Source organism: Panthera onca, chromosome B1 (genome assembly GCF_046562875.1).
Source record: "Panthera onca isolate mPanOnc1 chromosome B1, mPanOnc1 haplotype 2, whole genome shotgun sequence".
Taxonomy (NCBI): domain Eukaryota; kingdom Metazoa; phylum Chordata; class Mammalia; order Carnivora; family Felidae; genus Panthera; species Panthera onca.
In genome coordinates this window covers 59,225,853-59,250,676 of record NC_138342.1, presented here as the reverse complement: position 1 = coordinate 59,250,676, position 24,824 = coordinate 59,225,853, and the positions used below count along the sequence as shown (strand labels likewise).

Genomic DNA, 24,824 nt, shown 5'->3' with positions numbered 1-24,824 from the left:
CTGTACACCCCCAAGCCATTCATCATGTTTTGTCATAGGCTATGTTTTCCTCTTTAATGAACTGGACTTCTTTACTTGAACTAATGAATGTCCACTCATCTTCTAAGGCTCTTCTTTAATGTCTGCCTCTTTCAGTGTGAACCTTTCCCCCAGTCAGAATAGGCTTCATCTACCCATTGACTCACTCCATAATTTGTTGCCACCTCTATAGTGTCCATAATCTTGTTGCATTGCTATTAGTTGTGTCCTTCTCTACTGGAGGACAGTGACTGCACCCAGAACAGGACCCGGTACCCAGTGAGTGCTCAATAAATACTTGTGAAATAAGGAAAAATCAACTGTTAAAAATATTAATTATATTCAATCAAAATAACTACAATAAACACTTGCATTTTTAAATGTCTGTGAATAGAGAACTGAACAGCATTGAGAGAAAAAAAGTAGATGTTAAATCTTGAGTAGCATCATCCTGGATGGGTCCCCTAAAAACATAAGAATTTCTTTTTCATTTCCAGTGTATCTGTTAGAATACTTAAGCGTTCATTTAATGAACAATGGTTCCTGGCAGCAACACAGGGCTTAACTTGAACAATTTTTAGGGCACCAAGTAATCTAGCCTTCATTTTTTTTAATGTTCATTTATTTATTTATTTTGAGAGAGAGAGAGAGAGGGAGGGAGGGAGTGGGGGCAGAGAGAGAGGGAGGATGGGGAGTGCTAACAACCTAGAGTACAAACCCACGAACCCATGAGATCATGACCTGAGCCAAGATCAAGAGTCAGATGCTTAACTGACTGAGCCACCCAGGCACCCCATAGCCTTCAGTGTTGTAAATCCATCCTTGAGTTGTTTTAATCTCCTACAACAACCAAGACTCACCGCTTTTTTATCAGAATCTGCTTCAGACAGTGGTATACATAATTGTTTTTTAAAATCATTTATAAACTTTCATAAATAAGCAGGCTAGGAAAAAGGAAACATTTGAAGATACTTTATTTATATGACAGAGAAATCTCATAATAAAGTCGTTATTTCATTAATTCACAAAAAGCACTATCTCAGTTAGAATTAAAGGAAAAGATGCACACCAAACCATGAAGACTTATTTTGTCTTCTTCTTCCCCCTGTAATACAAACAAAAAAATATGTTAAGTACTAATTAAGTGAATGGTGCAGCAGGTAACTGGTTCTATTATTTTGCATCGGGGAAGTACTAAATAGATGGGAAGATCTTCTGATGGCATTCTCTGAAACCTTAGAAAAAACCTAAGAGAATTTTGAGTTTGTTGAGTCACTGATTCAACATTATGGACACAATTTTGTTCCAGCATTTCTAAAATAAACTCTGTATTAAATTGCATTTATTTTTTAAAAAAACATTTTAATGGTAGGTCTCAGGATGTATTTTGCTATGGATCAATATTTTGGGAGAATGACCATTAGATTTATCCTTGTCCGAATTTTCTGTTACCTGCAGTAATTTAAACTCCCAAGGCAGCACGGGTTTTTGAAATCAGTTTTGGACCCTGAAAATTAAAAGCAAATAAGAATCATCAGATGAAGAGATGGATGGCTCTGCCATTTTTACCATTAACTCTCCACCATCTAAGGGTGAACTCACATGGGGCTCAAACTCATGAACCGTGAGATCATAACCTGAGCCAAGATTGACTTGCACGCTTACTTGTTTTCAAATTTCAAGTACACCTCTGATGCTATCAAGCTGGGACCATGGAAGCCAGAGAACACAAAAATCCACTTGTACCAATAGTAGACATAGCTTGTTCTCCTACACCAATCTCCAAATTGTTACCAAGCCCCACCACACCCCTCACCTTCCTCCACAAATCAGTCATAGAAATTGGAAGGTTTGCAGAGAAAGTATAGCTGCTACGTGTTAATGTTCTCTACATCTAAATGAAATGTCTTCCCATATCAAGCGACATTTATCTTTTTGTATCATGTTCATCAGAAAAGGTTTACATCAAAACTATTTTGGGGCGCCTGGGTGGCGCAGTCGGTTAAGCGTCCGACTTCAGCCAGGTCACGATCTCGCGGTCTGTGAGTTCGAGCCCCGCGTCAGGCTCTGGGCTGATGGCTCGGAGCCTGGAGCCTGTTTCTGATTCTGTGTCTCCCTCTCTCTCTGCCCCTCCCCCGTTCATGCTCTGTCTCTCTCTGTCCCAAAAATAAATAAAAAACGTTGAAAAAAAAAAAAAAATTAAAAAAAAAAAAAAAAAACTATTTTATCAGTTTTGTTTTATCTGATTTGGTTATCTGTGTTCCACCCTCTCTACTAAAAGCACAGGCACATATTGATAAGTGTACACCTGGCAAAAAGGCTGAATTATAAAATATCTTTCCAAATTGTAATGATGCTATATTCAAATATATTTAGTGACCTAAACTAAAGGCTTATAAAATGTAGGCAATTACAAATCCATTTAAAATTATTAAATAATAAGTTTAAGATAATTCCTAATTACTAGTCTGTTGATATACAAAGGCATGATCCTAAATGAGTTCAAAAATATTTTTTAGAAATATTCCCCCAATGAGGGTTGATGGCGGGTGGGAGGGAGGGGAGGGTGGGTGATGGGTGTTGAGGAGGGCACCTTTTGGGATGAGCACTGGGTGTCGTATGGAAACCAACTTGACAATAAATTTCATATATTAAAAAAAAAAAGAAATATTCCCCCAATATCTTGTTTGCACAATTAACTTGCTATTAAGTCCTTTTACTCCATTTAGCTGAAACGATCAGTTCTAGGCCAGAAACTATCTAAATTATCATCAATTAATTATATATTCAGTTCATAGTTCCCTCTATCAGGAAATAAGTTGAATTTAATAATTTTCTTAACATATTCTAAAATTATGCTTCATTCTAATACTAGTGAGAAAACTGATTATTTCTTATATGTCATAAATTCCTTCAACCTATTTCCAAATACATTTAAATCTCTGTGGCATTATTTTAAAGTTTTAGATGAGTGGAATATTCTTTCTGTTATTCATTACAGAAAACTCCATCCCAAGTATTTTGAGTGTGAAAATGAGCTTCACATACCTCTTCTGCAAAGCAGGCTTCCTGCTCTTGGCCTTGGCAGCACTTTTCCAGTAGACCAGAGAAATCTGCAATGACAGCCTCAAGTTGTTCTTCTGTTATTTGAGGCTTTTGCTTCACTAGGTTAATGAGAAATCTATAATTTAAACAAAATAAAAGAGAAATCTGTTATGCAAAGGTATTTTTCTAAAGACTTCCTAGCAGAGTCTTGAGAGTCCTAGCAACCCTCCCCCTAAACCCTCACTCCATCAACCCATCACCAGATTTACAACATGCACTCTGTCTAACACCTTCATCAGAAATACTGAGGCTAGAAATGGGTAGATATCCCACTAGTCTGGATTTGTGCAGATGATTGATGAAACATGATTTTATAGTGCCACCATACTGATATGTAGTAAGATACAGTCTTTTTCTTACTTGCCTGGAATATCCTTCCAGTTCTCCAGTCTAACTTATATCCTATCAATACTCAAAGACCCAGAGTTCCAAGCTCCTGCCATTCATAATTACCACACCCATACCTGAGCATTGGTCCCACCAATCACCTGCACTACTCATTTAGCAGCACTTTCATGTTGGAACCAATGTTGACTGGAGACTAGGGAAGACTTGCCAAAGGAGGCAGCATTCTTACTGTACTTTGAAGCATGACACAGATTATGACAGCAAAAAAGGGAAGGAAAGGTTTCCCAAAATGAAGGAAGACAATTTACAAAGCAAGCGAGTAGGAGCACCTGGGTGGCTCGGTCGATTAACCAACCTACTCTTCATTCTGGCTCAGGTCATGATCTCATGGTTCGTTGGTGAGATCGAGCCCTGCGTCAGGCTGTGTGCTGTGAGGATTCTCTCTCCCTCTCTCTCTCTGCCCCTCCCCTGCTCTCTCTCTCTCTCTCTTTCTCTCAAAAAAACAAATATTAAAACAAAGCAAGTGAGTACTAAAATGCATGGGAATTTGGAGAACATAAGTTCCACTAGCGTGTGTTAACACACCGTTACAGAATGCCTCCCACAATGAATTGAAATGTGCATTCCATCTCATAACACCCATACTTCATGGTTGACTCAAATATTATGGTTACTCTCTTCAAGAAGTAAACAGTGCGAAAAAAAGTTTCAATAGTGCTTTCCCAGTGTTTTGGAATGGAGGTACCCAAACTTACTGCAAGGACATATCCTAATTCCCCAAAGTAGACTGCCATTTTTCTCAGTCCCAACATGTATCACAACAGTAGTTACAGAGGATACTGTTTTTACAAACAAAAACTTGTCCGCCCTAGTGAATTTTTCCAGGCCTATGCTCCCATGAGACTGTGAAGGCACTGAGACAAAACTATTTTAAAAGCCACTGTAAGTGCTTTGGGGCAATAACATTCTCCTAATAAACCCAAGATTGTTGGGTATGTAAGGTAGAAATCTCAACTCCTATTTGGTGTTGTTGGTCTTCTCCCTGTTAGCAAAGAACCATTTCTTACTGCTGCTTCATTGTTTGCAGTGCTACACCCTGAGCTCGGCACAGATCCTTATGGAAGATGAATCTGTCAGCAGAGAATGGCAAAGGGACATATGTTTCATCCACCACTAAGCTGCTGAAACACGGCCTCCTGTTGGCATACGAAGAAGTGCAGCACAGGCCAACACCGGGGTTTACAGGAGTCTCTTCATGCCTGATGCATAATTGTCCAATAATAAGATCAGCCTGGTTAGGACAACAGGAAAGAAGAAAGCAAGGAGATTCAGCATGAGCCGCTATGTTGACTCAGGCTTCCAGAAAATTCTTGCAGTTTTTAAGGCAGTAATTTATAATCAGTATTACCAAAAAAATCTGCTCCCTGGGATCATATGTTGCCACATTGTGGATTCTTTTTTCACTCATTGTTGGGGATAAACTTCACATTTAGTGGCAAATATTTCATAGGTAATGTCAAAGATAGTCCCTTCAGTTATTTGAAATACGCTTCCAGTTCCATACATACTTCCAAAGGCAAAAAATTATCTGCCCTGATGGCTTAAATACATGGTTTAAATTTTTCATGTATATCTATCTAGTGGAACTTTCCATTTTCCTTTTGGGACCCAGAGAATCGTTTTCTGAAGGTACAATTTCACAAGCCTCATCCTTTCATATACATACATACTTGCACACATCATACATGCATACAGGTACACACATGTATATGTGTGTGTGTGTTTGTGTGTGTGTATAATCCTAATTGAAAAGAAACAAGGCCAGCGTGTGTATGTGTCCATGTGTGTGTGTCTTTTAAGGCTTTCCTCTTGTAGAGTCCTCCTACCTTCCACACTTCAAAGATATTTCTTAAATACCTGGCAATAACTTGTAATAATGGCCAATATGTTTTGTGTGCATACTATGTATCCAACCAGTTCTGAACGAGTTACAGGGATTACCTCATTTAAGACAGTCATCCTATGTGGGTGGTACAATTCTTATTCCCAAATGTCAGATGAGAAAGCTCAAGCCAAGTGCTATAACTAGCTTTTCAGTGGTGACAGTGGACGGGGATGCAGGCAGGAGGCCTCCAGAACCTACACTCCCAATCTGCTACAACAGCCCATGTCCCTGCAGTCTCTCAGCACGTGGGATTCAATCAATGATAAAGGTGATGCTTAATCACAGGAATTCTCCTTCCACTCTTACCTTTTGTGGAAAATTCCAAGACATGAAGACTAGCTAGCAAATAAGTCCTTGGCATCCGAAAGAGGAAAGGGGAAACGATAAATGTACAATTTGGTTCACAATTATGATTTTAAGGGAAAAAATAATGAAAAAAATCAGCCTGTCATTTTATGACACTAGTGACATTAGAAAGTAAAGATGATTGGCATTACTAACGAGAAAGTCATTTTCTTATTCAGCTTACCCTGTTCTAAACTCTTTACCCTGTTAAAGGGGTGAGGGGGGAATGTCCCTAATATGATAAGATGATTATACTACAAAAGGCAAAAATATAAGTATACTAAAAATAAAATGACTTGTAGGGGCACCTGGGTGACTCTGTCAGTAGAGTGCCCAACTTCGGCTTAGCTCATGATCTCACAGTTCGTGTGTTTGAGCACCCAGTCAGGTTCTGTGTTGACAGCTCAGAGCACAGAGCCTGCTTCGGATTCTGTGTCTCCCTCTCTCTCTCTCTCTCTCTCTCTACTCCTTCCCTGCTCATGCTCTGTCTCTCTCTCTCTCTCTCAAAAATAAACAAACATTGAAAAAGAAAATTTTTAATAAATAAAATGACTTACTTTCATCTATCAAAAGTGAAGCTTTTTTTTTTTTTAACTCAATTCACATTTTTTTCCTTGTGTCCATTAGACCAAAGTCAATGCTTATGGATGCACAGTGGAGTAACTAAGACCTATGTGTGAACTAGATGCAGTGGGATAATAGCACAGCAGCAGTAGAGGCATGTGCAACCAGAAAGGAAATTGTGAAGAAGGTATGGCATTGGGTGTTGGAGCCTGGGCTCTGGGAAGAGCTGCATATGCATTCAAATATCAGCCCCACCATTTACTACCTGGGACATGTTGGTCCTAATGTAATTTCTTTGAGCCTCATTTTGCTATAAAATGGAGATGGTAACGGGGCATTTCAAAATTGATTTTCTTTGTCTTCTTTTTTTAACATTAAAGTATTTCGTGAACAAAAAGAGGAAATCATTGAATTGAATGATGTGTTGGTTATTCTCTTTCCGGTACATAAAGCTTGCTTAGACATCTTTGGATAAACTGGTTGCACTCCCCCAGCCTTTCTAGAAGGACCAGAAGCCTGGCCACATGCCCAACTGTTCAGAGCTGAGTTCATGCCCTCTCCAACTGTAACTAATCAAACAAGTGTAGTAAAACCATCTCCACAGTGGTTTTTACCATTTCCCCTAAATGGGAATTATGAGACCATTTCAAGTCAAACGGGGCAGAAACACAATGGGACTAAACAAAACACTCACCGCTCCCTCACCACAGGCCAATTGCTTGTCCTCACTGAGTTGGCAACAAGTGGCTGCTGCGGTTGCCATTTTCCTAGTGAAGGCCATCAGCTCAGGTGGGGTCAGCTGAGGGGCTTTCTTTGTGTAAGCAACAAGAAACCTGAAAGAAGCATTTTTTTTTTTTTCACCAAATCCTGCTGAGCCATTCATGAGTTTTTGACTCCTCACTCGTTCTCAAAGATCCTCTCTTGGTATCAGAAGCCATGATGTCAGCTCATTTGTATTACCAACAAGGTATTTGGACCACCTTTCAAGATGCATTTGCTCTAGCCACCACTCCCTATACTTCTATTATAGCGACATATCACAATGGGGAAACAAACTCTGGAGAGTAGCCTGACACCTATTCCAACCTCCGAAGTTTCACTGATACTAGCTTTGATCTATTCAGTGATTCCACTCTGACAGACTGCAACAGAATAAATATCTTTTCTGCAAAAATGTGCATGATTTGGGGAACCCAGAGAAGTACCAATATCAGACTTTTATAAGCCATTCTTCTTGCTCTCTAGAAGAGGGGAATGGGGATGACTACCTTCTCCCAAGGGAAATTGGGTGATCAGATTACACAGATTTCCAATATGAAATAGGGGCTGAAATTAGAGTAGCCCTGGGTGACTAATTTAGGTTTATATTTCCCTCGCACTACAAAATTTGAAATCACTGAAAGTGCTGTTTAAAAAAACATACGTGTTGGGGCACCTGGGTGGCTCAGTTGGTTAAGTGTCTGAATTCGGCTCAGGTCATGATCTTGTGGTTCGTGAGTTCCAGCCCCAAGTCGGGCTCTGTGCAGACAGCTCAGAGGCTGGAACCTGCTTCACATTCTGTGTCTCCTTCTCTCTCTGCCCCACCCCCACTCACACTCTTTCTCTCAAAAATAAGTAAACATTAGAAAAAATTTTTAAAAACGTACGCATTTTGTAAATAATATTCTCCTAGTTTCTGGAAGAGGCCACAGCTTCGCTTTGCCAACGCTTGACTTTCCTGGATATATTTCTCCAATTCTTCTTCCTGAAAATACAAGCATTATTATGTACATTTTCTTCTCTTCCGGGACACATAACTTTGTATGTAAAAATTGACCAATAATATATTATTCTGACACCAATCTTAGAAAAACCAATTTTAGAGGGTTTTTTTTGTTTTTTTGTTTTTAACGTTTATTTACTTTTGAGACAGAGAGAGACAGAGCATGAACAGGGGAGGGTCAGAGAGAGAGGGAGACACAGAATCTGAAACAGGCTCCAGGCTCTGAGCTGTCAGTACAGAGCCCGACGCAGGGCTCGAACTCACGAGCCGTGAGATCATGACCTGAGCCGAAGTCGGCCGCTTAACCGACTGAGCCACCCAGGCGCCCCTAGAGGGTTTTTTTGTAATACTAAAGATAATGAGAGTGTGACTTGTGACAATTAAAATAAATGGACCGGGGCGCCTGGGTGGCTCAGTCAGTTAGGTGTCTGACTTTGGCCCAGGTCAGGATGTCATAGTTCACAAGTCCAAGTCCCGCATCTGACTCTGTGCTGACAGCTCAGAGCCTAGAACCACAGCTTCAGATTCTGTGTCTCCTTTTCTTTCTGCCCCTCCCCTGCTCGCACTCTCTCTCTCTCAAAAATAAATAAACATTAAAAAAATAAAAATAAGAACAAATGGACTTTGGGGAGATTAAGCTTAAAACTTTGTGAATCACCAAGTTATGTGAGGACAGAATTCAATGTTTGGATAAAGGATTACAGTTCTTTCTGTACAAATTCTTGCTTTTCTGGAGCTGTTCAAAAATGAGTATTATTGTTATTCTGTGTGTCAAAGAACTTTTGGTTGCCATTTTTCTTCCTACATTAGGCCACTGGTTGTTGACTACTAGTTAATAACTACTTAATATCTAGATGACTCCTTAGTAGATATAACTAGCTAACTACTAGTTAATAACTAGATGCTTTCATAGAAACAGCATTTTTAATGGATAATTTCTATGCAGTTTTTCAGACTCTCCCTAAAAAGTAAGAGCAATTTACCCCTTTATCCTGGCATTCAAGAGCGTTTTCAGACTGGGAACACTTCTCCAATAACTCCTGGTATCCTTTAGCCACTCTTAGAATTACTGGGACAGCAAGTTTAGTATGTCTTCTGGAATATTCATAGGTAAATCTGAAATGAGTGTGAAAAAATGTCATGTTGTTGGAATTAAGAGACAATTTATTCCTGTGTTATATGGCATGCAAACGTTAAAATTCAAATGCATAAGCCTGGAAATCAAATATGACTTGAACTATATGCACAGTAAAACTATTAATACAAATTATAATCCATCCAATTGTTCTAAAATGCTATTTTGTTTTCTTTTGCACTCTTCACTTGGGTTTTTCAATTATGAGCTTTACAGTCATTTATTCAACAAATATTTTTCCAGTGCCTACTCTATGCAAGCATTTCTTTCAGCAGTAAGGATTCAGTAAGGTATAAGATAAAATGCCTGACCTCTCAAAAGCATACATTACAGGGAGACAGAAATGAATAAACAAAACTAGGTCATCGAATTCAGGTGGTGATAAATGAGTGAAGAGAAATAAAGGAAGATAGAATGTGGGGGGAGTGAGTCTTAATTTAGAGCATTGGTCAAGAAATGTCTCTTTGGGTGGCTCTTTTGGAACAGAACCCTGGGTGAAGGAAGCTACACAAGTACCTGGAGGAAGATCATTCTCAGCTGAGAAAATTTCTACTGCAAAGAACCTTTCTAATTGAAGAAGTGCTTCTATTAGATAAACAATTCTTGTTGGATGTGTGGGTGGGTAAGTTTAAAGATAATTCTTGAATTTACTAATTGTATTTCCAAGTCATAGATATAAGTAATATTTCGTTCTGCCACCAGTAAATTGTCAGTGTGGGTTTCTTCAATTTGGACTTTGTTCTTGTGTGTGTAATTTTATTTAGCAGTGCAAATGATGTGAGAATGTCCAATCTGAATGCAAGTATAGAAGGATATCCTTAGGGAATATGAAAGAGACAACTGGGCCATTATTTGCATTATTACATTAGAAGCAGGCTTTTAAATTTATAAAGACCCTTAGAGATCATTAAGCCTGAAATCCTAAGAGCTACACAAATCCCTCCTCGAATAGTGTCCATAGATATACACTGTACAATAAAGGAAAATGTATGAACTTGACTGCTTGCTTCCTATCGGTTATATTACAATAAAGTACTATACTGCAAGTATCTCTACACATTTTTATTTTCTTACAAAAATAAAACACATATTAAATAAATAGCAAATAAACTGTTCTAATAAAAGCCCTTCTATCTACCATTATCTATTGAGTTATACTTCGGAAAGTTTTGAAAACATGCACAGTGAAAAAGCACATTCATAACCATTAGCCCTTATTATCACAAAATATCCATATCTTATTTGGAAGCTCAGTAGTAGTCTTCATACGAGTAATCCATACAAAGATGACAGTGCTTCTGATCCCAGAGAAATTGATACAAAATAAAATATAACTTCAGTTAGTAGCAGCAATAGTGAAAGTCTCATCAGTATAAGATAGATCTCATTTCCTTATTCCCTACTTATCTGCTTAAATAGATTTTGGTTCAGAACATTCTAGCATCACCCAAACATACTGAGTTCAAAACCTGTAACCATCACTCCCCATTTCAGCAACACAAAACTGTCAGCTACATACTAATCTTTACTCATGTGAACATACATTTACAGAGTGTGTTACCTTGCCATGAAAAGATCTTTTTCCCTTGAAGAAAATTGGTTGAAATCTCTCTCTCCTAAAAATCTATTTAGATTCAGAGATAATCCTTCAGGTGTGTCATCATTTTCTGCATGAATTATGCATTGACCAAGTTCAAGTATGGGCAATTTGCAGCATTCTGCTATTTTGCTTGACAGAATATCTTGCCGAGAACATAGGTAGGACATAATTTTTTCCTGTAATAGGAAGATGAGGGAGGAAGGGAGGGAGAGAAGGAGAGAAAAAAAAGAAATAGAAGACATTTTACCTTGTCTCTAATGTTAGTGCTTTCTCCCTACTTTGCTTTTCCTTACTCCTTTCTACCTACCCGTTTGTTCAATTCTTCTTTTCATAGTTGTCAGCTAAAATCAATTTTGTTGTATTAGGAAGATTTTGAAAACAAGATAGAAATATACTCTTCAAACCAAATGACATGCACATAGGTATATATCTTTCTATTCCTATTAAAATGGGCTACTGGACAACGTTTGCTGTTGATGTCCTCATCATAGAGAGCAAACTTTCTGCTCCACGTTAACAGACCAATCTGCAGTGACCCACCATGACCTCCAGAGGGCAGGCTATAGATGATGAAATTTCAGCACATCTAAGAATGGAACAGAACTTCCATATCCCTGTCACGGGACTAAAAATCCAAGCCTTCTCAGTAAGAACAATTAGAACCCATCATTCAGCCATTAAAACCAATTGACATACCATGTTGAAATTAATTTTTCCACTTTAAAGGAAAAGGGTGGTAATGAGCTCCAAAAATGGAAAAATAATTTAAGTGCCTATAGAAATCAGTAAAATCGTCTATTAAAACCAAGACAACTAACTTCAAAGAAAAACAAAGTAATTTTTTCTAATATGCAAGTAAAAAATTTGTAAAAGGAAAAATAAATGAAATAGGAAATCTGTCTTTGGGAATCTTCCCCAGCTCTTCACACCAGGATCTCTGCCTTTGCTCAGAGATTGCCTCTTTCAGCCAAACTGCCATGGGAGGCTCAAATGAGCATTTTATCTCCACATCCAACCCTTTGGAAACCAGGTTCAAGCCTGGGTTTCTAAGCCTTTTGAGTATCTAAGAACAATGGTTTGAAGCCTTCTTGGAAAAGACGGTATATCACCAGGGACCAGAGAGGAAGGAATTTGGGGATAGATAGTCCTCTTGTACAGTATCCAGGAAGCCTAAAGTTGGCCCAGAATAGATGAATGCCATGCTGCTAAAATGGCGACTAACTATGGCACGTTTGAGGATTCTGTTTGGGGGATTTTCTTTTGGTTTTTAATTCTCCTAGAGCCCTTTATCCACGCCTCTCTCTGTGGCTTTGTATCTTGTGGAACAGTTTCTGGTGTTGTTTTTGTTGTTTGTTGTGTCATTTTGTTGTATTCATATAATGAATATAATAGAGCCCCTTCTGTGGCCGAGGCATCGTGCAGCCGGCCTGTGGAGATAACAGCAAACAGAAGACAGGCCCTACATGCCTCATCTCTCCCATCAGACTGTAAATTCCCCGAGCGAAGCTTCTGCCTTAGTGTCCTTCATAGTGTCTAGCACACAGAAAGTATTCCGTATATATTTGCCAAATGAAATGATAAATGGCTAGAAAAACCAATTGGTTAAAAGTAAAGAGTCTCTCCCCCAAGATTCTATGTGGAGTTTATGATCATTTTCAGAAGAAAGAATGGGCCCTGGTGTCACGAGAGGAGAGTATCTCTTAAGTGAAAGGCAGGGTTAACAAAACACGGTTTCAGTTTTACTGTCAAGAAGTCTGTGACTTGACTCAGCCAGCTAGCTCCCTTACCCTGTGACCAACTCCAACAGCCTTCTCCCATGTAGAAGGAGAGCCAAAGAAAGAAAAGGAAGTGGAGTTATCTCTGTTTTGGGAAGCAAGACTCTTTACCCCATCCTGCAGACACTCCAGCACGTTTCCTCTGCAACATTCCTCATGTATGTGGGCCACATCCAGGACCAGTTTCTGAATTTCGGTAAAATTCGCTTTGGAAAACTTTTGACTCAGTTTAGTAACAGTTCTAAAGGGGAAGGAAAGGAATTGGAAATCAATCCTGATTATCTACCAAAATTAAATAATACAGAGAGAATATTAATATAGTTTGCAGTTCCAAAAAGAAAGAATTGAAATGCTTTCGCTGTTTGAAAAGAAAAGGGAGGGGCGCCTGGGTGGTTGCTTTAGGCTCAGGTCATGATCTCACAGTTCATGAGATCAAGCCCAGAGCCTAGTTGGGGTTCCATGTCGCTCTCTCTCTCTCTCTCTCTGCCCCTCCCCTGATTGCACTCTGTCTATCTCAAAATAAATAAACATAAAAAAATAAAAGAAAAAGAAAAGGGAAAGCATTATAAGTCTTTTCCAACCAATCTTTGAAGGCAATGGTTCTATAAAGTGACCCATCCCCACAAATACTTTGGACATTATTTATTTGTCTTTAAAACCTTTCCTGTGAACTGGGATGAAATCTATCTTTTTGCTGCTCATCCGTGATGCTGAGTGCTTATAATCATCATAGTGAGTGGGTGGGAAAAAATTAAAAAGACAAACAATTAAGAAATGGAAAATTCCATGAAAATAATAATCATTTTTTTTTTTACTTGGGAGAAAAAAAAATACTCTGAGAATACAGAAGGGGCGTATATGTGCAAATACATGAAACAAGACAAGAAAGTAGAGCCCACCGAACATTCAGACATGTCAGCATACCAAGAATGGAGTGTGGCCAGAAGGGAAATAAGAAGTAAAAAAGCTTGTTCCTTCTAGATATTTCCTTAAGTGTTAAGAGATGTCTAGATGAAACCACTACCCCCTAGAGCAACTGGTGTTGCTGCTTCTGATAAGGATAGATTTTCTTTATAAATTTATAACATTTAAGCTTAATCACTTATGGAGAGCAAATAATAAATACAACCATTATAATAATAACTTAATTTATATTTTATTAGTAAGAAAAAATTGAAGCAATTCACGAATCAGTCTAAGCTTCTAATAACTAGAGTTGGAAGGTAGTTAAAGCAAAATCTGACCTATTCTAAGAAAACATTTTAGAACTAACTCCATGACTAACTTTAACCTAGGTCTCCACTATGTATAGTAATTTTTAAATGTGTCATTTAACAAGCACACAAACAAATGAACGTTGAATGCATGTATTTAATACTCGTCAATTAGCATCTCAAACATTTTCCTACACTAGAAATGCTTCATTGTAAAGGTTGAAGAGCACTTTAAACCAGTTATGTAGTTTAAAATTTTCTAGTAGCCACATTAAAAGGTAAAGAGGAAAAAGTTAAATTCACTTTAATAACATGTTTTTAACCCAATATATCAAAAATGATACCATTTCAACATAGGATTTCATTCATATGCGGAATCTAAAAAAGGAAACAAATGAATCAACAAACAGAAAAGCAGATTCAGACCTATAAAAACGGGGAACAAACTGGTGGCTGCCAGAGGAAAGGAGGATTGGAGGATGGGCAAAATGGGGGAAGGCAGAGGAAAATACAGGCTTCCAGTTATGGAATGAATAAGTCACAGGGAATAAAAGGCAGAGCATAGGGAGTATATTCAATGATATTATAATAGCGTTGTGTGGTGACAGGTGGTAACTACATCTCTATAGGTGAGCGCAGCAAAATGTATAGTGAAGTTGAATCACTATGTCGGGTGCAACCTGGTGCAACATTGTGTGTCAACTACATGCAAATAAAAAAAAATTTATTTAAAAAAATATTTTAGGGGCTCCTGGGTAGCTCAGTCGGTTAGGCATCCGACTTCGGCCCAGGTTCTGACCTCGTGGTCTGTGAGTTTGAGCCCCGCATCGGTCTCCGTGCTGACAGCTCAGAGCCTGGAGCCTGTTTCAGATTCTGTGTCTCCCTCTCCCTCTGACGCTCCCCTGCTCATGCTCTCCCTCTGTCTCAAAAATAAATAAATGTTAAAAAAATTAAAAAATATATTTTAATATGCAGTTAACATAAAAACCAATTAAGAAGATATTATACATTCTCTTTTTCATACTCAGTCTGTAAACTCTGGTGTGTAGTTTACACTGGGAGCACAGTTCCTCATTCACATCAGCCAAATTTGGAAACGGTCAGGAGCTACATGAGGCCAGTGGCAGCCTTGCCCTGTAGCACAGCCTTAACCCCTTGGTAATTCTGATTCTTACATCTGATGCCAAAGTCTCAACTGTCAGGATACAGACAATTCGAGATCACTGGCCTAGTAGACGAATAGGAATCAGGAAAATAAATCACGATCAGGACGTAGAAACACTGGGCTCTGAAGACTCGCAGTGGGGTCCTGAGTAAATTGCTTTAATCTCTCTGGGTCTCAGTTTATTCCCATGTACAAATGAAGAGGTTGGACTGTCTTCCTCAGTATCCTTACAGCAAAGACAGAATATGAGACAGGTAAATTAAGTGTGCTTTACAAAGAGTTAAGCAGCAGACTATGGGTTAGCTTCCTTCCACTCCTGGGATTTCAGGATTCTAATCGCATCAGCTCTCATCAAAGGAAACTTCATTCTCAACGACAGAAACAATGAGAAAAATGAGCTCAAACTGAAAAATAGTGGTTTTGCACATATCACCCTCTTCCCTACTAATAGGGCGTAAACTTACATGGCTCGGAAGGTTCGGGGTCCAAAATTTCTCATCACTGCACATATATGTTGATTTAACAAACTGCTTTCTCTTAATTCTTTTGTAATCAGGGCTGTCTAGATATACAAGAAACAAGTTGTCAAGAAAGGATGTATTTTCCTTTGCAGGTGCTAATAATTAGAAAACCAACAGCTTCAAGGAAAGCATGAGACCATAAGGAATATTACAAAAATTGCAAACATGATACATTTTTACATTCTCTCTTTCTTTTAGGTTGGTTTATATACATCTATGCCAGACAGATTTATTAAAAATACTCTAAAACAAGAACATTTTAACTTTCATACTTGGGATACTGAGTGCACAACTGTACTTTTAAACTCATTGAAACCTGATGATTTCTTAAATGTCTGCTCTGTCACACACATAAAAGTGAATAAATGATAAGATCGCATCACAGACTGATGTTCTGGGAATAATCACAGTCCTTAGGAAATTTTTGTTGTATGACTTTTGTTGTGGCAAGTAATTAATTATGGACGTTATTCTCATTCTCCAAACCCAAAAAAGCTGCTCACATCTCCAAACCTACATTTCCTTTCATAAGGTGTTGATGATGTTTACACCTCAAATTTGTTCTTAGCATCAAAAGAAATAATGAACGTAAAGTATTTGTCATAGTTTTCTTTCTCTTTTTCCTCTCTCTTTCTGTGCCTCCTTTTCTCCTCCTGCTCCTTCTACCGCACCTCCTTCCACCTCCTATTCCTCTCTCTTTCATTTATGTTATGACCCGTACCTCTGTCTTCCTTTATCCCACCCCCAGATTCATGTCCTTAGTCATATGATACTTGTTGGCCAAAGGAATGAATACAAAACAGCAAATCCAGCTGTTTTAGCCCAAAGAATATCAGACTGCTAACATATGCTCTATTCTGAAAATGGTAGTCTGCATACAAAGCATATTTCCATTTTTAGCTTTGTTTCATTTTAATGAGCCATAGCCAGATTAAAGGATTGGTTCAGATATCTGTACAAATATACTACCTTTGTTTGGAAGCATTCGACTGCATTTTCAGTTTTGCAGCAAGGTGGAATTATTTTGCCATAGTGGGTAGCCAAAGAAAGAATTGTGGGTGCATACAGAAAGGGGTGCCTTCTTGCTATCTCATAGATGTACCTATGAAATGAAAAGGCACTATAAGATTTACAAACATATAAAACTAGGACAACCATTAGAACTGGAATCCGGAATCATCCACCTCGACAGTCCCCATTGCAAAGATGGTCTAAGGGTAGGCTCTCTATTTCTCTGGCTTAGACATGCAAGACAGCAGCATGCAAGGCAGAAGTGATTGAGAGTTACATATAGGATCCCCTAACAGAGAACCTGTGTTCAAATCCCTGCTTCGGAATGTACTAGCACTGTGCCCTCAACCAATTATCTCAACTTTCTAAACTTCAATTTCCTAGTCTGCAAAATGTGAAGAAGAGTGAAGTGAAAAAGGACAGGCTTCAAAGGCAGGTAGTGAGCACTAATCTGATCACGCATGCCAAGCACACATGGTCCTACAAAATCCTAAGTATTCAATAGCTGCTAGCCATGTTTAACGTATCTTAAACATTCCTGAATCTCTAATTTTTTTTAATTTCCGGGTAATTCAGTGAACACGAAACACCAAGTATTTGGCTCCAGAAGGAACCACTTTGTGCGGTACTAAAATATTCCTGGGCAAACTAAAATGGAGAGATTAGAAGGAAGGAAAAACAAAACAAAACAAAACAAGGTGTATCTCACAACTGTTGGGCCCGCTGAGTGTTGTGTACTCATCTACCTAGCATGCTATGGAAACAAAGTTGCACTTCAAATGGTCCGCCTGATTTCCTAGTGCAGGACCTCAGCTGGTGCAAAATTATTGCCACTTCTCTGCCTTTTAGAGTACCTCTGTAAATTGCAGAAATACTAGATTACGCTTGGTACTACTATCCTTCTGGGGTTTTAATCTACCTTTAAATTGGATCCTTACCTGTTCAGGAACATGTCCCTGTTTTCTTCATATGCTTTACAACTGGTGACAGGTTCTGGAACTTGGAAGGGTGGGATGGATGACGGAGTAGCCTTTTTGTGTGCCAGTAAACAGCTATGTCTTTCCTCTTCACTTTGGCTGCAACAATCTGAGAGTCCATACTTTTCAGAAATTTCCTTCTCATGGCAAATTTCGTCCAGAAAGGCAGATAGCTATAGGAAATATTTGTTTTTAAAGAAAGACAACTAACTGTATTTTGAAATTCTGTGAAACACATGAGTTTTCTAATACCCAAAATCAGAACTACAAATTAAAAATACAAATTCCAATATACTTTATTTAGTTTCAGCCAGATGAGAGCTTCCTCTCATGTCTTTTGGGAAGTGGAATTTTGGTGTCCAACCTTGAGAAATACACATGACTATTAAATTACTTTATCTTAGGGGCGCCTGGGTGGCTCCGTCGGTTAAGCGTCCAACTTCGGCTCAGGTCACGATCTCGCGGTCCGTGAGTTCGAGCCCGGCATCCGGCTCTGTGCTGACAGCTCAGAGCCTGGAGCCTGTTTCAGATTCTGTGTCTCCCTTTCTCTCTCTGACCCTCCCCTGTTCATGCTCTGTCTCTCTCTGTCTCAAAAATTAATAAACGTTAAAAAAAATTAAAAAAAAAAGTACTTTATCTTAAAAGGGAAAACACCATGCAATATTTTATCCCCCCCAGAAAAAAATATTTGAAATATTTCATTTTCCCCTCTTCTTTTATCAACAGTTTGGCTCCATGATATCTATGAGCCTTTTAAAAATACGTAAGCCACTTTTTTTGTTGCCTTAATTTTACCAACATCGGATGATGAGACCGATAGTCCTAAGAATGCCTTAGAAATACATGTTTCATTCATCTCAGGAAATTTTATATAGCTTCTATAACTGCTAATATTTAGAGAATCCTACAGCTCTTAAGCAAGACTTTGAATTCTCAATCCACATAAAAATCATGCCTTTAAGTTTACAATGATAAACCGCCAATCTGTAACATTAACGTGAAACTCTCACTGGACGTAAAGTTGCAATATGGAACGTATTTTGCTTAATTTTTACATTAGCAGGACAAGCCAAAAATAGAGATGCAAAACAGAGAGTTTTATGAAATCATCAATTTCAGAGTTGCAAAGTATTTTATATCTTTAAAAGGGCATCTCCTCTAAAATATTCCAAATACATTGACTTTTGGCCATTCATCAATCCCACCATGAGAGAAGATTCTCTGGGCATTTTGTCCCATAATTGGGTAACTCTAATCATTACAAAGTTCCTAGGTTTTTTTTCTATTGAAATAAAATAAGCAATAATAACTATTATTTACTGATCTTCTACATTAAGGTATATTTAAAAAAAAAACTATTCATTGTTTAACTGAAACTCAATTATAAATGAGTTTCATATTTTGTTATTGTTTGTTAAATCTGGCAACCCTCAGTATGTGCCTCACTTTCACTACAGTGTATAGTGTAATGAAGCCAATAAGGGTGCTAATTTTAAAGTCTGACGGCCTAGTTTAAATCCTTGTTCTGGACTCCCTCAAAAAAAGTTACTCAACCTCTCTGTGCCTCAGCTTCCTCAACTGGAAGAATAGCATTTACCTCCTAGGATTATTGTAAGTATTTAATAAACTAATGTTTGTAAGCAAAGCTGACATTCTACCAGTAACCAGTAACCCCAGTGAGGGGTTCTTCTTCGCTCACTTGGACATCCATCTGAGTCATCAGTGCTATGCTCCATGTCATAAAATATTTTTATTATCAATGAGTATGTAACACTCCCTAGGATAATGTCTGTCACATTGTGTGATTAATAAAAAGTGACTTCTTCTGTTATTATTATATCCGTCTTTATGACAAACCTGAACTGAAAGCTACTATTATTCCTTTTTTTACAGATAAGGAAACCAAATCTCGAAGAAGTTAAGTACCATGCTCATGGTCACCCAGATATTCAACTTTCAGAACCTTTGCTCTTAGTCACCATGTTTATATTGTCTCTTTACAACAGGTACTCACTGCTTTTTCTTCAACAATTCAGAATTAATCCAATTCTTCTTTCATACAACAAGCGTTCAAATATTTAAGTGTATTTCTCATGGCATCCCTGTATCTGCTCTTTTGCCTGCTAAACTTTGGTCAAATACTATAGTGGGATAATATTATTATTATTATTATTATTCACTCACCTGATTTTCTAAACACCCTACAGGTTGCTCACTGCCCGTGGATTTCTCAATTACAGTTAGTATATCTTTCACCATTTTGCTTACTTCTTTGTAAGTGGCTTCTTGAACAAACTGAGCAAAAAATATGGTAGCTCTGGAACAAAAATACATATGAATGCTTAAGGAATAGACACGTCAAGCTGCTTTTCTTCAAATGTAGTTTTCGTTTGTTTTTGTTTTCTGTTATGTGACTTGTTTAGGGGACGACTTTTGTTAAAAAAAATTATGTGAAATTAGATTCTAGTCATCCAGAAAGAAACGTCAATCTTCTTGCCCCGTACCCCCAAAGTATACATATATCTATTAAAGAACTCAAAGTGGATTTTCCTTAAGAGTGGTTCCTGCTTTTGTGGTCACCCATCCACTGCAATGAACCTACAGCTGAGGGTATCTATATTCTACAGTGCCTTTCAAATTTAAGCAAAGAATTGGTCATTAGACGTCTGCCTGTATCTACTCTTAGTTGATCAAGATCTGATCCAAGATGGTATTCATGGATTGACCAAAGAATTGCCTTAATAGGGTTCTGGGTACAAGCAGTAGCAATAAAACACTATTTTAAATTCCTTATTAGAAACTTCAGGAGCATAGAATAGACAGAACTCAAAAGAAAAACATACTCTCTACAAATAACAAAGTAGAATATTTTAACTCCTATTATTTGCTACTAGGATTTACATAGTATTCAGAATACAGAATATTGTAATATCATCCTATTGGTATTGATGTGAAAAACTCCTGAATTTATATATTGTGGTTACCACTGATCTGATACTAATCTTCAGTTTCTAAAATATGATTTGGTTTTTCCCATGGAATTTCAAGGACTCTAGAGGTTAATTTAATCTAAGGCATGGACCAACATTTCAGCCTCTTCAATATCCATTTGATATCCAATATAAATAACTTCTTCAATTAGCTTTTGTACTTTTCAAAACCCATAGGGCTATCCGGCCTCATTTAATTACCTAACTAAAATGATTATTGCTTTGCATATTTGAAGTGCATTTATATGAGCAAAACTTACAGGTCAACGAAATTCATCTCTGCAGAACATTGGGAAGAATCCAATATGGAAGCTGGAAAGCAAAAGAAACTCCATGAGAAATGGTGTTTTCAACTGCAACCAGGAAAGTGACCGTTCTTATATGTAAATGTGTATGTTTAATTTAGAACTGCACAACTGAGAAGACATTAGGGAGCATCTATCCAAACATCTTAACTTTGTATTTGAGAAAGCTAGGAAACTAAGAAATAGCTAAGATAACAAGAATAACTTATAGTAGACCTAGCACTAAAATTCAGTTGTTTGGTTTCCCCCTGTACTGTGATGCTCTAATTGGCTTGGAAATCAAAGGATTAAAAATACATTTCAGACCTCCTTTTGAACATGACTGCATCACAGTTTGCTTGCTTATTTATATCCCAGCCACATTGTTTCTTCTTTAGTCAAATAATGATCCATTTTTTTCTGAAGTAAAGATAAAGATGTTACTTATTTTATCAGTCTGAGGGGGTTTTATATGTGAAGGAGCCAGGATTATAGACTCATATATAGAGATATAATATAAATATATTTCAAAGTTAGCATGTATGCCAATTATATAAATAATGTACAAAACATTAATTCAGCATGGAATGTATAAGTCATTCGTAGATAATCTGGAGCACTGCCATGATTTTGTAAACCTCTTGTAAAGCTACAAGTTTATCATACATTTAAAGATATTCCCCATTAAATATTTTTCTTCAGTGTGGAGCAGGAAGTATAAATAAATCAGGACAAATGAATAAATTCAAATGTAAGAATTTTGATGTAGAGAAAAGACAAAAAAGAAAACAAAATATCTTACCTATTCCATATGCATTTCTGTGCATTGTTCGGGGTTCAGAAAAATTTAGTAGGAAAGTTAAAAAAATTGATATGACCCACTTCATGGTTGTTAGTTATTTTTTCGTTGGCAATGATGGGGGGAGAGTATTGAAAATCATGCTGAAATTCTTTTATACCCTTCTCAAGCAACGCCTGTTAATTAGTAATCTTCTGTTAGTATATCAGTATATGTGTTACTTTATTTCCTTAGGTTGCAAATGGGACAACTTGTCGATAATTAACAGCACAGGGATTATTTGCATTTTATGTCCAAGGACACAGACCTCTTTTCAAAGGAAAAAAGGGGGAAAAAATTTGCAAATTCATCCCATGTTGCAAATGTTAACAAATACTCTTCTCAATCTACAGAGTATTCAAAGAAATGTTTTTTCCTGAATTGCACAATAATAAATATATTTCAAATTAAAAATCTAATGGAGCCATAAAGATGAAGACTCCAGACTTTGTATGAAATTCAGCTAAATGCATTAATTCCTTTAAAAAATATTAATTGAATGCCTGTAATATGCCAGGCACTGGACACAGTATTTGACCAAATCAAACTTCACTGAAGAATACATTCATTGCTTGATTATTATATGGATTAACTCAAAAATCCTTTTCACCTAATTTCATGCCACTACAGTCCATTTTTAAGTATTTAGTATGCTGTGTATGGCTTAACAGAAAACTTAGAGCACAAACTCTGATGAACCAAGCCCTATAATAATTTTGTTTGTTACAAAATAATTTTGCATGTATGCCAAACTGAAGTGGGTCAGTTGCACTCTTCATTCAGCAACTCGAAATGATTTTGTTAACACTAACAAAGGAGCACTTACAAATGCCACCTGATTCTAGGAGGGGTTCACCTCGTTAAACCACTGGAGGAACTTTTAAAATTCCTGTTGCTTTGACTGAACCCCATACTAATTAAATCAGAATCTTTGCAGGTGGGATCTAGGCATCACTATTTTCTAAAATCTTCACAGATTATTCACTATTCTAAAGTTAAGATTAAAAATAAATGAATTACTGTAGGAAATAAATAGATATGGTGCATTCATTTAAAAAAAATTTTTTAACATTTATTCATTTTTGAGAGACAGAGCATGAGTGGGGAAGGGGCAGAGAGAGAAGGAGACACAGAATCCGAAGCAGGCTCCAGGCTCCAAACTGTCAGCACAGAGCCCGATGCGGGGCTTGAACTCTCAAACCGCAAGATCATGACCTGAGCGAAGTCGGGCGCTCAACCGACTGAGCAACCTGGACCACCCTGATATGGTGCATTCATTAAGTGGAGTGATATTCAGCCACCCTAGTAATTTTGTGGCAGAATACTTAATGATATGGAAATATGCTCATAGTATGTCACAAAGTAAAAAAAACAGGTGTAAAATTACTGTTTTTGTAATTCCTCCTTCCTGCTCAAAAAAAAAAAAAAAAAAAGTAGAAGACAGGAATAGTCGATGACAAAGTTACAACACTGGGTTTCTCTGGATGGTGGGATTGCAAGTGAATTTCTCTCCCTCGCTTTCCCTCTCTCTTTCAAAACTTGTTCAATGGAAGTTTGATTATGTGATTTAAAAATAAAATTTAAAATACTAATTGAGTGTATTTTTTAAAAAGAAATTATACGGCTTAAGTCAGAGAAAGACACATACTATATGATTTCACTCATCTGTGGGATTTAAGAAACAAAACAAGTGAGCAAAGGGAAAAGAAGACAGAAAGAGGCAAACGGAGAAACAGACCCTTAACTGTAGAGAACAAACTGATGGCTGCCAGAGGGGAGGTGGGTGGGGCAATGGGATAAACAGGTGATGGGGATTAAGGAGTGCACTTGTGATGAGCACTGGATGATGTATGGAAGTGATGAATCTCTGTATTGTACACCGGAAACTAATATTACACTGTAAGTCAGCTACCTGGAATTAAAATAAAAACTTTAAAAAATAAATAAATGAATTATAATGCAACTCACTAGGGCAACCATTTAGGCAAAGGTTTATCAATGCCTTTTTACATAAACTTCTAGCCCTTCTGGGAGATTTGGCATAGCATCGACAAGTTCTTTATTGCTTGCTGGTCAAGTAAAATTCCCATTTTTTTGATAATGTTTGTTTATTTTCTGCCACGTGTGGCTACACTAGGTTTTGCCTCCTAAGGAACACACTGATGGGAACAAACCTCGTTCCTCACTCCATAGTGAGAGGCATTGCTGACCTTGCCTGCCCATTTGAGTATGGGTGGGTCACCACTCTCCTACTATCCCTGATGAGGAGTCTTAACTCAAATATATGAAAACAACAGCATTAATTATGAAGAACTAACCCCATTTTATGGAACAAACTGTAAACAGTGTTGCTAGGCAGGGGCAAAATATCCCAAAACCCTTCACAGTGTCAGATCCATAGTTAAGCCTTAGTAACATTAACTGAATGAATGCTGAATGTATTTGTTCAGAGAGGAATTTAAGGTGGAGGAAGACAGTGCATTTGGCAAATCTCAGATTCTATAAGCTCTGAGATCTTTGTAACTTTACAAACCATATTTCAAGTTTTATGCTGGTGTGTGTGTGTGTGCATATATTCTGCATGGCTGGACAATCTAATGTCATTATTTCATCAAAAGGTTAGAAGGGTCATATGCAAAATGCCTGGCAAGTAGTAGGCATTTACTAAAGTGTAATTATTTCAATATGATAAATAGTCACATAACTACAAATACTATGTGCACATCAGGCTGAGGCGTGTTGTGTCAGCCACCAATTGATCAGGCTGCTGACAAGCCTAAACCAGGAGTAACAACCTGTCTCATCAGCCCAGGTCCTATTTGAATCTTTCCTCTGATAATAAATTGGCTTTGTGCCATCCTTTGATCTCCTTCCATATTCTCCATTATGGAGCAAGTCTCTGATATTCCCTCCCTGTGATCAGAAAGGCAGTAAAGTGTCACTGTTCAACATGTGAGCTCAGGTACCATGTTTGAATTTCTGCCCAACCACTTAACCCTACATGACTTTGAGTGAGTTAACTAATTTTTCCGACCTTTATTTTCATCATCTATAAAATGAGGATAGTGATAATACCTCATTCATGACTAGATGAGGATAAAATAAATTAATGAATGTGAATGGCTCAGAATAGGGTCTTGGGCAGAGTAGCACTTAATAGATGGAAGTTTTATTTATTCATTCAAAAAGTTGAAGTCTGCATACGAGACACTGCTTTGATGGGAATA

The 24,824-nt window shown here is 37.6% G+C and overlaps 1 protein-coding gene across 1 annotated transcript; it reads right to left on the bottom strand.

The window, feature by feature from the left end:
• Positions 1–1,016: 1,016 nt before the first annotated feature.
• On the bottom strand, positions 1,017–21,672 carry AFP (alpha fetoprotein). The gene is made up of 15 exons (XM_060655967.2): positions 21,562–21,672; positions 20,736–20,787; positions 19,670–19,802; positions 17,447–17,658; positions 16,467–16,599; positions 15,441–15,538; positions 12,709–12,838; positions 10,784–10,998; positions 9,071–9,203; positions 7,972–8,069; positions 7,020–7,158; positions 4,539–4,762; positions 3,067–3,199; positions 1,471–1,525; positions 1,017–1,123 (listed from the first exon to the last, which is right to left on the bottom strand). The coding sequence occupies exons 1-14, from the start codon at positions 21,644–21,646 to the stop codon at positions 1,481–1,483; spliced, it is 1,830 nt and encodes a 609-aa protein (XP_060511950.1). The 5' UTR covers positions 21,647–21,672; the 3' UTR covers positions 1,017–1,123; positions 1,471–1,480.
• Positions 21,673–24,824: the final 3,152 nt, after the last annotated feature.